This window comes from Rana temporaria, chromosome 6 (genome assembly GCF_905171775.1).
Source record: "Rana temporaria chromosome 6, aRanTem1.1, whole genome shotgun sequence".
Classification (NCBI taxonomy): Eukaryota; Metazoa; Chordata; class Amphibia; order Anura; family Ranidae; genus Rana; species Rana temporaria.
This window is the reverse complement of record NC_053494.1, coordinates 201,960,122-201,974,297: the sequence shown is the minus strand read 5'-3', so window position 1 is coordinate 201,974,297 and position 14,176 is coordinate 201,960,122. Positions and strand designations below refer to the sequence as shown.

The 14,176-nt window shown below is 43.1% G+C and overlaps 1 protein-coding gene across 1 annotated transcript in view; it reads left to right on the top strand.

The window, feature by feature from the left end:
- Window positions 1-14,176, top strand: part of MAP3K19 (mitogen-activated protein kinase kinase kinase 19) — a 64,276-nt gene that overhangs the window by 25,815 nt on the left and 24,285 nt on the right. Inside the window, exons 7-9 of the mRNA XM_040358091.1 lie at window positions 7,962-8,013; window positions 9,092-9,170; window positions 11,126-11,379. Of these exons, the coding sequence (XP_040214025.1) occupies window positions 7,962-8,013; window positions 9,092-9,170; window positions 11,126-11,379 (385 nt within the window). The remainder of the gene's footprint in view (window positions 1-7,961; window positions 8,014-9,091; window positions 9,171-11,125; window positions 11,380-14,176) is intronic.

Sequence of the window (14,176 nt, the reverse complement as noted above, 5' to 3'; positions counted from 1 at the left end):
CTCGAATCGTTCTTTTGAATGGACAGTGTAAGAAAGTGTATCTTAATATGTATGTTCGTATTTTCATTCGTATGTTCGTAAATTCATTTCTTTGTCTGTTCGTAATTTCATGTTCTTGAATCGTTCTTTTGAATGGGCAGTGCAGTGAGTGATGTATCTTACTTAATATCTTAGCCAATCAGCTTATCTCTTTTGTGTCTGAGTCACAATACATTCCTGAATCTTTTTAGATTCAGTTGAGGAGACTGAGTCAGGTCTCATGACTAAGGGGGTGGACTGGGAGTAAGTACAGGACTTATTAGAAATTAAGATACACCCTCTCCAAATGGCGTTCAGGGGCGGAGGCTTATAGCCATGTGTTAAAAAAAGAAACTAAAATACGAGATTGCGAATGTCCGCGATGTATTTATAAAAGTACGAATCCATTCGAAGCACGGTAGTAGACACGAATCAACGAAAACAAAACAATATTACGAATCAACGGAAAAGGCAATCTCACAAAAGTAACAATTACTAAATTACGAGTAGTGTATCGAATACACGAAAATTATTATCTAACACAACTACAAATTTGGAATCAAAGAGAATAAATTAGACAGAATTACAAATCATTCAGTATCAACGAAAATAAAACTGTTACGAAATAACGAACGAGTCCGAATATGAAAACTCGCGTCTTACGAAATTACAAATCTTTACGAATCTACGGAAACGAGACGAAAAGAAACACATTTTTTTTTTGTGCACATGTCTAGATGCCAACCTTTGGGGTTGGTCGCAGCAGGAGTTGGGCCATCCCTGGGGTGACTGAGTATGGCCTTTTTTCCCTTTTCTTTCCATTTTGCATTTATTATCCTTCAATAGCATCGTATTCTTTTTGGATTCTCTGTAATACCTGATCATTCTTAAAGGAGTTGTAAAGGAAAAAATTGTTTTGCCTAAAATTTATGTCTGCAAGGTAGACAGACAGAATAGTGTAATAATTCTGTTAAAAAACGAATAAATACCTATTAAATTCATTCATCTATATCACCTCCGGCGTTCTAGTTTCTGTTCTCTCATTCACTTCCTGGTTTGCGGCGTTCGTTCATGTAAGAACTACATTTCCCAGTATGAATTGCGGCACGCCCAGTAATTCACACCTCCTTGAAGATCTTTAACACGTAAAGAGAGCGTCCTGCCACACAGATGTAGTTCCCAGGAGGGGGTGAGCACGTTACTGACCACCGCAGTAAAGCCTCCCTTCACGGTGGTCAGTAAAATCAGACAAGCAGGAAGTGAACAGAACAGAGAAGAAATAGAGCAACTTCTGAGCAAAAACGAACAATGAGGAAGTGAAAAGAGGAATGTCTGCAGGTAAAGGATGCTTATTATGAAAAAAAAATGTTTCCTTTACAACCCCTTTAAGCCAACCTGGTTGCTTCTGATTTCTTATGTTGTGTCATAAAACGAATAAATAGATTGAAACAGAAAAATCAATTTGCTTATAAAAACTGTTTAAAGTGAGATGTGATGGCAATCACAATACACTTTAAAACTGTATAGAATATCTGGTTGCATATATTAAAGTGATTGTAAAGTCCAATTTTTTTTTTAGTTAAATATAACAAACATGTTATACTTACCTCACCCAGATCCTCCTCTTCTCGGGTCCCTCTTCAGTGCTCCTGGTCCCTCCTTCCTGTTGAGTGCCCCCAAAGCATGCAGCTTGCTATAGGGGCACTGGAGCCAAGCCTGGCTTCGCCCCCTTTCTCTCCTAATTGGCTGGCTGACTTTGACAGCAGCCAGAGCCAATGATGCCGCGCCGCTGTCTCAGCCAATGAGGAGGGGGAGTCCCGGGCAGCCGAGACATTCCCACAACATCGCTGGAGCTAGATGGACCTCAGGTAAGTATTCGAGGGGCTGAGGGGAGATCCTGCACACAGAAGGCTTTTTATCTTAATGCATAGAATACATCAAGATAAAAAAAACTTCTGACTTTACAATCACTTTAAGTACTCACACGTTACAATTGCATTGTAAGATTTTACACTGTTGCATTTGCATGGGTTGCAGCTTCCCTATAGTAAAAATGGTGTCTGTTCCCATCTTAGCGCTGCAGTGCTTAAAAAAAAACATGCCCCTTATTTTCTGCATTTTAGTGCATTGGTGAGTCCAATAGAAGTCATTGGCAAGATATCAATACCCATGTTACATGTATTATTATACATGGGCAACAGGTGATAAAAAGCCTTAGTCAATGCCTGTTAAAGTGACAGAAAACAATATCCCTATTCTCCAAAAATAATTCATAAACATCCACTACTTAAAGCGGTGGTTCCCGTTCCCGACGTTCGGCTTCTTTCGGCATCTCGTGACGAGATGTATGCGTCGGTCGGATGCCTGTCCATCAATTAGGAACGCCCACCGCCAGCATCGTACCCGGAAGTGGCGGTGGGAACGAAAACAACAAACGGTATGTACGGACCTTTTTTTTTTTATAAAACCGGCCGATTCGAATCGTAATTTATTTGGGAAAAGCAATGTTAAAATTTTATTTTTAGGGGAACCACCGCTTTAAAGTGGTTGTATACCTCCAATGCAGAAGTTGTACCTAAAAGGTAAGAGGCTTATCTATAGGTACTGCAAATATTTCCTAAAAGTGCACCCTTTAGGAGATATTTACCTTGTAGTGTGCCGATGTCATTGGCGCACGCGCTATAAAGAAATGGCCCTCCGTGCTGTTTCTTCACTAGCAGGTGCCGTGACTGATGGCTCCCGGGCACATGCTCGGGAGTGACGTCACGCAACTCCGGTCAGTCACAGAGCCAGAGTCCGCACCCCTGGAAGAAAGAGGGGCGAAGATGGATGCGGCCACCAGCGGGGGCATTGTGTCCTTTGTTTGCAGGTAAGTGGCATACTAGCCCGTTATGCTTTTACTTTGCAGGGGGAAAAAAAGAGGAAGTAAAACCCATCAAGGTTTACTTCCTCTTTAAAGCGGAGTTCCACCCAAAAGTGGAACTTCCACTTTAAGCACTCCTCGCCCCCTTACATGCCACATTTGGTATGTAATTTTTTTGAGGGGGGAGTGGGGGCTTTGTTAGGAGTGGGACTTCCTATCCCACTTCCTACTTCCACCTATGGGCCGCCTAGGCGACTCCTCCTCTGCCCCTAGGTGGCCCCTCCCTCTAGGCGATCTGGGACACGACAGGTCCCAGGAAGCCGAAAGCTGTCACGGTCAGGTTCCCAAAGTGGCAATGGAGGCGTCGGAGAGAGGAGCGGAGCTTCGGGCAGCCGCATTGCTGGACCGTGGAGCAGGTAAGTGTCTGTTTATTAAAAGTCAGCAGCTACACTTTTTGTAGCTACTGACTTTTAATAAACAAAAAAAGGCTGGAACTCCCCTTTAATGGCCCTATTATCTACTTCTCATGAAATTGTTCCTTACTGTGTTTTTCCCCTGTGAGCTCTCAAGCCTCTCTTTTTTTTTTTTTATTGTATTTTCTCTTTTTTAATTGTGTAAATGTTTTTTTTTAAATTGCGTTTTAATTGAAACTTCTGGACTAAATTCAATGGAATACCAAGCAACAAAGGAAGTCTTTTATCCTGGTTGATACATGACTGGAGTGCCTGTGCGTTTATTTTTTTGCTTAAAATTTGGGGATTTTTTGTTTTTGTTCATAGAATGATTTTCCTTTGCTAGTGTGTGAGGCAGCTAAATAATGTATTTTTCAGAACAGAAGTTCTAATCAACATTCCTTCCTCAGCAGTTGGTCGGGGGCGTCTTTCTCAACACAAGACTCAAGAACAAACTAGCCAGAAGTGGGTTGTTCTGTCTTAATGTTCATTTTTACCATTTAGCATTATAGAGATTTGAAAAACGCAAACCTTTTACAAGGCACATCCCTATATGAGCGTGTGTAAATTGCTCTGTATTTATAAAGTAAATTCACAGGGGGGGAAAAAAAAAAAAAAAAGAGAAAGAGAGCGAGCAGCAGTGCAGGTTTGCATAGATATAGGGGTAGATTTACTAAAACTGGAGCACTAAGAATCTGAATAAGTCCCAAAAAGTTGCTTTATATAGGTGGCATGCAGGAATCCTGAAATAAACTGGCTGATATAGGAATGACCTGTGCGCTGGGAAAGGGCTCTTGGGAGATGTAATTCTGGGGCTGGGGGAACATATGTTTGAAAACAGAAACTGCGCTCTTAGCAGCTGACCCTGCTACAATTTATAAGCCTATTGATGATGTTGCAGGGAGTAATGAAAGCAGTTTCTTGCTACAGGAAGAAGGTATAATAAAACTATTTTAGGTAGAGCCTCTTCCTGACAACAGGGGTGCCTTGATTTGCATTGCAATTACACCAACTAATGTTTAACAGAAATAATTGTTGTATTCCTTACAGTAATGTAACTAGACCATTTACCATTAAAAGAGAAGTACAGCCAAAGCTTGTTTGGCTGTATGTCTCCTGTGGATGACAGGAGTGTAGTTCGTTCTGCACTCCTATGACCCGTTTTCAGCCGACAGAGGGTTGAAGCCCGCTGTTGGCTGATGTCACAGAGCCGGTCCAGGCTGGGGAAAGACCATGACCATATGGTTGGAATCTACCCAGGAGCCTGGAATGGCACCTGGCTAAGCCTTTGTAGCAGGCCTGAGCCGGCCGCTCACACCCCCTCTCACAGCCCAATGCTCCAGTGAGCACAGGGTGAGCAGATCATACTGCAATGGTTGACAGTCACCAGCTCTTTGCTCACTGAGAACTGAACGATCAGCAGTGTTTGATTGCTCGGTTCTCCATTTTAGAGCTGGCGGGAGAACCAATGCTGCATCCACCAGAAAAAAAAAAAAACTTATTTTAAGCTCTTTACTTTTTCTTTCCATTCTATATCTTATATTACCAATCCCCTCCCACCTAATGGAGTTGAAGGGATAAGGACAAGTTTGTAGTCAATATCAGGAGAGCAGCATGGGGTGACAACCCTAGATACACTGGTGGAGGGTGTAGCTATCCAGGGACAGGAAGTGTTATTTGCATGATTACTAGGGGTGCAACGGATCGTGCCCGATCCGGCCTAGCTCCGGAGCGGTCGGCCATCTTGGTACACTCGGCGGCGGTGCGCGCTGACGTCATCACCCCTCCCTCTGCTCGTGGATTTTTTCTATTTTGCAAGAGCGCGCTGCGCCGCTGACTCTGCATGCAACCTGAGTGCAGTGAGACGGACCGAGTACATCAGTACAGTGAGTTGGCTAATGGCTTAATAGCCATTAGCCAACTCACTGTACTGATGTACTCGGTCTAGTAAAACAGTAACACTGTAATTACCATTTTTGCCACTGTAATAATAGTCATAGCCAACATTGCCCCCACACTAGTAAACAGTAACACTGTGTGTATAGCCATTTTTCCCACTGTAATCAGTGGGAAAAATGGCTATACACACAGTGTTACTGTTTACTAGTGTGGGGGCAATGTTGGCTATGACTATTATTACAGTGGCAAAAATGACAATTACAGTGTTACTGTTTTACTAGTGTGGGGGCAATGTTGGCTATGGCTATTAATAATAGCCATAGCCAACATTGCCCCCACACTAGTAAAACTGTAATGGTCCCAAAATTGTCCGATGTGTCCGCCATAATGTCGCGGTCACGAAAAAAAATTGCTGATCGCCGCCATTAGTAGTAAAAAAATAAATATATTAATAAAAATGTAAAAAGACAAAACTTTTGTTTGTCTTGTGTTTTTTTTTTTTTTTTTTACTAACCTGAAAATGATCCGATCCGTGACTCCTGATCCGAGGATCGATCCGATCCGTGAGTTTTTTGATCCGTTGCACCCCTAATGATTACTAGGTGAAAATAAAGCAGAAAAACTAGAAAATATAAAACAAGTGCAGCAACCGCACCAAGAACTAGTAAGCTGCAATATTTTCATTTTTTTTTTTTATATTTTTGGTTTGAGGTTCAGATACACTTTAAAGGCAAACTTTATTTTTTGGAACCTTGTTACTAGTTATTCAAGAGGAAGTAAACCCTGATGGGTTTTACTTCCTCTCTATTTCCCTGCAAAGGTAAAGCATAATGGGCTACTATGCATCGCATAGTAGCCCATTATGTGTCACTTACCTGAAACCAAAGCCTGTGATGTCACTGCGGTCCCCACTAGCAGCGAGCGTCCATCTTCACCTGTCTTTCTTCTGGGGCCACAAACTCTGGCTCTGTGACCGGAGTCGCTTGACGTCACTCTCGCGCATGCGCGTGGGAGCCACCAGTCACAGCATGACCTCCTTTAGAAACGGCACGATTGCCGCTTCTAAAGTGTGCCTGCGCCGTTGTCTTCAGCGCATGCACCACAGACATTGGCGCACGTCTCTATTGTAAATATCTCCTAAACCGTAGAGGTTTAGAAGATATTTTCAGCACCTACAGGCAGGGCCACTGATAAGGGGGGACCACCAGTCCTCCTATAGGGGGCCCGGGCACACTGGGGGGCCCAAACAGCAGGGGGAATTAGTGTGGTTTGGTGGAGGGGCAGTTACAGAAGAATGCCCTGTGCAGCTCTCTGCAGCAGCTGAAAGCCAGTTTCTCCTCCTCTTGCCGGCTTTCAGCTGCTGCAGGGAGAGACATAGGGAATAATTCCTGTAATTGCTTCCCTGACACTTATTTCCCTCCCTGTTCTGCCTGCTTCTGTGACTGTGACCCCCTTGTCACTGTGAATATAATCATTTTTTTATGTAAAAAAAAAAACAATAAAAAAGGGCTAATTCACACAGGTTCTCTGTTATGTTTGTGTCCACTAATAATGATTTTAGTGTATTTTTTAAAAAAATATGGTCTTAATATATTGGGGGGGCCCTGCCAGGTAGGCTGTATGGGGCCCCTTGATTTCTAACAGCAGCCCTGCCTACAGGTAAGCCTTAGTCTAGGCTTACCTGTAGGTAAAAGGGTGTAACATGTAAGGTGGTGCAAATGGCACTTCGTCTTCAAATGTGACAGCTTGCAGGAGAAGTTTCTCCCCTGCAGTCACTTTTCAATTCGGAGCAGCTGCAGGACTCTGCCCACACAGCGGCATCATTCACTCACAGAGATCCGTGAATGAATGAACTACAAATGCCACCTGCCACCGCGGATGGAACATAAATTCCCCTCCAGCTCTAGAACTGAACGCCTGTATCTTGGTATGGGCACAGAGACTGGCATTGCACCCAACATCCACTGCTCACAGGTACAACAATACTTAGCAGGTGCCTGTGAAAAAATAAATAATATAGTAAATGCAATTTCCTGCAAAAAAAATGTGCCATTATAATTTTTTTTAAAAGGTGAACTTGGCCTTTAACTAACGGTTGAAAAAATTACCTGAAATTACTCAAAAGTGCAGTAATCAACAAGAAAAAAAGGTGTATGTCCTGCAACAGAAATAATAGTAGTGCAGTAATTGGAAAATTTGGTTATCTGCTCCAGATCTAAGTGTTTTGGGCAGCTTATGCCCTCCAGCCAGGCAGATGCGAGTCCAGGATTGAAGCTTCTTTGTTCCCCTTCAGTTAGGATTACAGCACACAGCCGCCACCTGCCTCTTGGGTAATAATCGCTCAGCCATATCATGTAAAGGCAGATGGTTGGCAGCAGTCCTCCGCCACCTCTCTGTACGCCGACACAATGACTAATTACGTAACGAGACGGCACTGTTACAACAGGTTGTGAAATGGGAATTTGTGGAAGGTCTTCCCACTGGGGAAACACAGGTAACAGTTGCCAACACTCAGCAACTTTCCAGGTTGCCTTTGACCAGGTACATGTGTTTCTGCCGACGTGTTTTATCATTGTGCAATTTACACTCAATAAATCAAGTTTGTTTATATCAATATAATTTTTTTTTTTTGGTTCTTTTTTTTTGTGTGTAAGCTACAAAAAGCCATTTTCAGTTTCTTCATGCAAATATTAACAATGTTCTGAATTGGCTTCCATTTTGATTTTCAGCCACTCTGTGATGGGATTATTGTGGAAGATATAAGTCAGGAGCCAGAAGCAGGTACAGCAAGTTTACTGTTGTGTCTGTCATTTGTTTCTACAAAAAAATAATAATAATAAAGTTGGCTTTACCCTGGTAGGTTTTCAAATAAACATTCGTGAGAATATCCGTACTCTAATCACAGCGGCAGAGGGAAAAAGAAAGAAAAGGATTTTGGGGAGGCTGATGGAAGCAATAGAAGAGATTGAGTTGAGAATACATACTCGAGAAGAATGAAAAAAAATACAAATTATATACACACAAACACATAGTGGAACCTTGGATTATGAGCATAATCCGTTCCAGGAGAATGCTTGCAATTTCAAAGCACTCGTATATCAAAGCAAGTTTCCCCATAGCAGTCAATGGAAACAAAGATAATTAGTTCTGCATTGACTTCTATGGCATACAATACCGCATGTGGCCAGAGGTGGGGGGTGTGCCAGAGAGCCTCAGAAATACTCGGGACAGCTTGGTTGATCTCAGAAACACCTGAGTATTTCCGAATGGCTCCAAGCCGTTCGGAGTGCCACTGATGCCCCCGCACTTCTGGCCAAATGCGGTACTGCACACCCCATTAGCTTGAATTCTGAATTTTTTTTAAAAAAAGTTGCTTGTCTTTCAAAACGCTTGTTAACTGCGTTACCAAGGTTCCACTGTGTGTGTATATATATATATATATATATATATATATATATATATATATACACAGGGTTACCGGAGCATAGGCTCTGGGAGCAAGCAACAGGCACGCGTTCCTAGTGGCCACAGGGCAAAGCGACGCAACATAACATTGTTTCGCCCAGCCGTGCCATGCTTCCGCAGTAAAACTGTGGCAAGTGGTTAAAAGCAGATGAACTCTTTTGAACGACATTCAAATGTTCTGAGAATTTTCCTAAGCCTTTAATTAAAAAATCTATGGCCAGCTTTACATCTGCACACTGGACAAATAAAAAAATATATACCGGTATATATGTGTATATACAGAAACAAATTTTAAGATGAGAGATTTTGTTTAAGGCTTATTTTATTACATCTGAAGAACTTTCTCGAGGGAAAAGGAATAATGCATTTCACTGGTGTATCTGTATATCTATAGAAGTGCCAATCTGTCCAGAAGCTGGCGAAGCAGGAGATGCCCCTGTTTATGATCTAGAAAATAATACAATGGATGAAAGGTAACTTTAAAATCAAGGTATTCATTGTACAAACCTTACTTCCTTTGCATTCTATTTCATAAGTACAGTATCACTTTTTACTGAGTCTGTTAGAAGATGAGATTCACCCATCTTCCTCTCCGATTCCTAAACCTTGGTTGTTCTCCAAACTTGTGTCACTCGTCACTGATCCTCAGCACAAAATTCTTGTCACTCATCCTCTAATTACGCCTCTGTTATGAATTGAACATACCCATCTTACTCATCAGTTATTTTCCTCACATATCTTTCTTAATCCTCCTGGATACTTCACTCATGAGTTCCTTTTACACTATATGGCATACAGCTTGTAGATATGTACCTACCACACCAATATGAGCATGAGTTGGCTTCCCTTTGGCCTCCACTTTGCTGGGAAGGCTTTCCACAAGATATTGTGGCTGTGAGAATGTGTGCATGCAGTCAAAAGAGCATCTGTGCGGTCATGTACTGATGTTGGATGAGAAGACATGGCTCACACTTAGCTTTCAAAATAATTCCAAGGGTGGGCAGTGGGGCTGAGGCTCTGTGCAAATAACTAGTCCAGTGGTTCTTAACCTGGGGGTCGAATAATGATTTGGCAGGGGTCACCAAATCTTGGGCTGTTCCTGAATCCCGCACTGCTCTCCCAGCCTTTTTGCAGCCGCCCAGCAGGGCTTTCCCTGGAGCCTGTGGCCGTCCACTAAGCCCCTTCGCAGCCGCCAATTCAGTTCATGGCATGACTGGGGGGCAGAGACTAGTGTTCAGTTGACTGGTGACGGAATGTAAAGTGGGAGGGGCTGGAGGAGACCCTATTTCCTGATTTCGGCATAGGTGTCACTGCTACGAGACACCACAGAGCTGGAGACACAGTAACACTACCTGTGATTATAGTTGCCATTAAAAGTCCCCACTACAGTTCTCAGATCAGCAGATGACCTTCATCAAGAGTACCTAAGTTGGCTGATCAGAATTCCCCCCCATCATTGCCACTCATACCAACTCCCCTCAGCACTGCCACTCATCCCGTTCCCCCCACCAAGGAGTAAGAGAAAGAATAAAAACAGAGAATACATGAAAGGGGAAAAGAAGGAGAGGAACAAAGAAAAAGGGAGAGAAAGAATAAGAAAGACGGCTAGAGAGAGGGATGGCGAACAAAAAACAACAAATTAGGATAGCGAGAGATAAAAGGGAAAGAAATTAGAACAAAGAGAAAGAGTGGTACATCCTAAAATGTACCATAAGGAGTTTTAATACTGTACGAGTGAAAGGGACTCCGGGAGCGCTAAACGTCCACAGGTTAGGGGAGCAAATTACTTGTCTTGCCTTGGGTGCCGACAATCCATGCTATGAAAATAATTTTACTGTTAAGGGTCCCCACAACTTGGGAAATTTTTATCACGGCCCCAGGAAGGTTGAGAACCACTGCTCTAGTCCCTCCACACCAAACTCATCAATCCATGTTTTGAAGCTGGCCTTGTGCCATGTTAGAAAATAGCTTACTTGAAAAATGTGCTACAAGGTTGTAGGTGCACATTTGTCTAAAATGTCTGTATGCTGTAACCAGGGCAGCCATCACAAATTTTGGAGCCCATTACACAGCTTTAGGCAGGCCCCCCCTGGAGCAAAGAACGGGGGGGGGGGGGCTCCTCTCTCCTGCCGTTTGTGGTAACAAAAGTGTCATCTCTTCTCTCTCCTGCCGCGAGTTGCTAAAGGGGGGGGGGGGTGTCAGACAAAATAAAAAAAACGGGGGGCATCGGGCCCCTTACAGGTGTGATGGCAGCCCAGTACTCTTCAATGGAAACACATGCATTTAATAAATGTGAGGGGTGTCTACATCCACTTGACCTCCAAAACATAAAACCCTCATTTCAAACCCATGCAAATGTATTTGTGAATTGAACAGACTGATAAAAACAAATTATATAACCTAGTAAACTGACACTTTTGTATTCCAGAAAGAAAAACTTTCTACCTGCACAATGGCTCCCTGACTTCTCACCAGAGCACTTGACCTCAAGGCCATCCATTAGGAAGAACCCATCATTGCCACCGCTTTATGTGAAGAAAGAAGAAAAGGACGTCCAACTGGAAAGGCTTGGGCTCGGTTACCTGTTGAAAGGGTCACATTCAGACCCCAACATCCCAGAAGCACCATTAGAAGTTGACCCGCTTCGAAACCTCAGATACATAAAGGATCACATTAAGCAAAGTAAGATATTCCATTATATAGCTTTACATTTATTAGGATCAACATTTGAAATAGATTGCAGTTGCCAATTTAATTGTGTTAAAGAATTTGGAATATCAAAAGATGTATTCAGCTGGTAAAAAGTTGTTTTTTCCAATATGATTTGAGAACATTAAACTTTTCATATTGGAACAACCATTAAGAAACCCAAAATGTGTCAGTGGGCTTATGGTAAGTTGGTTGGGAGCATACGATTGATGGTAGCACACTCACACATTATACTACTAGCAGTTTGCTAAAAATCTTTGTAGACCCCAATAACTGCACCTGTAGGCCAAGCAAACCTATTGCTTTGCTGCTCTAATGTTAAATCTGTTTCTTTAACCCAGTGTTCCTCAACTCCAGTCCTTAAAGCGGGGGTTCACCCGAATTTTTTTTTTTAACATTAGATTGAGGCCAATTGTGGGAAGCACAATTGAGTGTTTTTTTTTTTAAATCAATGCAGTACTTACAGTTTTAGAGAAAGATGTTCTCCGCGGCTTCCGGGTATGATCTTCGGGACTGGGTGTTCCTATTTGATTGACAGGCTTCCGACCGTCGCATACAGCGCGTCACGAGTTGCCGAAAGAAGCCGAACGTCGGTGCGGCTCTATACGGCACCTGCGCACCGACGTTCGGCTACTTTCGGCAACTCATGACGCGCTGTATGCGACGGTCGGAAGCCTGTCAATCAAATATGATGATGAATAGGAACGCCCAGTCCCGCAGTCCATACCAAGAAGCCGCGGAGAACATCTCTCTCTAAAACGGTAAGTACTGCATTGATTTAAAAAAAAAAAACACCCAATTGTGCTTCCCACAATTAGCCTCAATCGAATGTTAAAAATGTGTTTTTTGGGTGAACCCCCGCTTTAAGATGCTCCAACAGTTCATGTTTTCAGGATTTCCCTCAAATGAAACAGCTGGGGTAATTACTAAGGCAGTGAAACTGATCAATTCACCTGTGCAAAAAATGGAAAGCCTGAAAAGATGACCTGTTGGGGCGCCGTGAGGACTGGAGTTGAGAAACACTGCTTTAACCTATTCCGACTTTCTCAAACAGAAAATAAGGGATCTCTTAACTGCATGGCCCTTTGAAATGTTACAACTCAGTCCTCTTTCTACTGTGCACACAAGCTGCTGCCCCATTTATGGATAAACTGTATTCTGCTAGATGGCTAGCCTTGAGGCGATTCAGTTCGCATATGTAGTGCTATACAAGTTTTTCACTCACTCACGCTCCATTGAAGTGCTAATGCTCCTAGGATTCAACAGAGTGTAACGCGTATGCACAGGCCTGGCCAGTAGAATTTTGATAAGTGGATGTGTGCCACCAACAAGCTGCAAAGCACTGGATTAAGGGGCAAATGATTATAAGACTAGGAGGGCGCACAGAGAAGGGGGGCCTTCAGAGTATGTGTAAATGCATTAAAAGCCATTTACACTTTGAACCAAATCTATGCTACAGCAATCAAAACTATTGTAGAGGTGGACTGCGTAAAAAAGCAAAATGTACCAATAACCAAATGCGACACTTATGAAATGCCTTTTCAACTATTCATTCTCATAAAGTAAGGATCTTATTTTGTTTATGGTACAATACAGCCCAAATCGCTGCTAAATCCCCTTTTGTTTTCAAAATCAACAAACCATTGCTTGTTGGGCATGACATGCCTCATCAGTCTAGACTTTCTGATGCATTTCTCCCATGAAGAAGCAGAACATTTACCCATGTTCCATTTCAATCATTCCTGGTGCTAAAATTTACACGCTACCTCAAAACACCTATACTGTGTAAGAATACTTACCCATTTTCAGTCCACTCCGGTCATATGATCCAGCTCCCATGTGTCAGCCAGCAGCCACTTCAAGGGAGAGGGGTGAGCTCCAACATCAGATGGGCCATAGAAAGTCTATGGCTTACATTCATTGCTCCCAGGCATAACCAGCTGTTGTCAGAGCATTCTCTCCATTTCCCTGCAACCGGTGCTGGTTGACAAAGGGGAGATTAGGTGACCAGATGGGAGCGGGCTGAAACGAAGTATACAGAACTTTGTCTTTTGCACACCTATGCATTTTTTTGGTGCATTTTCAGTTTTGTAGAAACACACTACATTCCATTTAACCACTTAACGCCCAGCCGCATGACTATTTACGTCCGCAAAATGGCACGGACAGGCAGATGGGCGTATATATACGTCCTTGCCTTCTAGCGGGTGGGGGGGTCCGATCGCGAACCCCCCCCCCCCCGCTCCGCTGCGTGCGGCTTACCTCGGGGAGCGATCCGGGACGACGGCGCGGCTATTCGTTTATAGCCGCTCCGTCGCGATCACTCCCCGGAGCTGAAGAACGGGGAGAGCGGTATGTAAACACGGCTTCCCCGTGCTTCACTGTGGCGGCGCATCGATCGTGTCATCCCCTTTATAGGGGAGACACAATCGATGACATCAGACCTACAGCCACACCCACCTACTGTTGTAAACACACACTAGGTGAAGCCTAACACGTTCAGCGCCCCCTGTGGTTAACTCCCAAACTGCAACTGTCATTTTCACAATAAAGAATGCAATTTAAATGCATTTTTTGCTGTGAAAATGACAATGGTCCCAAAAATGTGTCAAAATTGTCCGAAGTGTCCGCCATAATGTCGCAGTCACGAAAAAAATCGCTGATCGCCGCCATTAGTAGTAAAAAATAAATAATTAATAAAAATGCAATAAAAATATCCCCTATTTTGTAAACGCTATAAATTTTGCGCAAACCAATCGATAAACGCTTA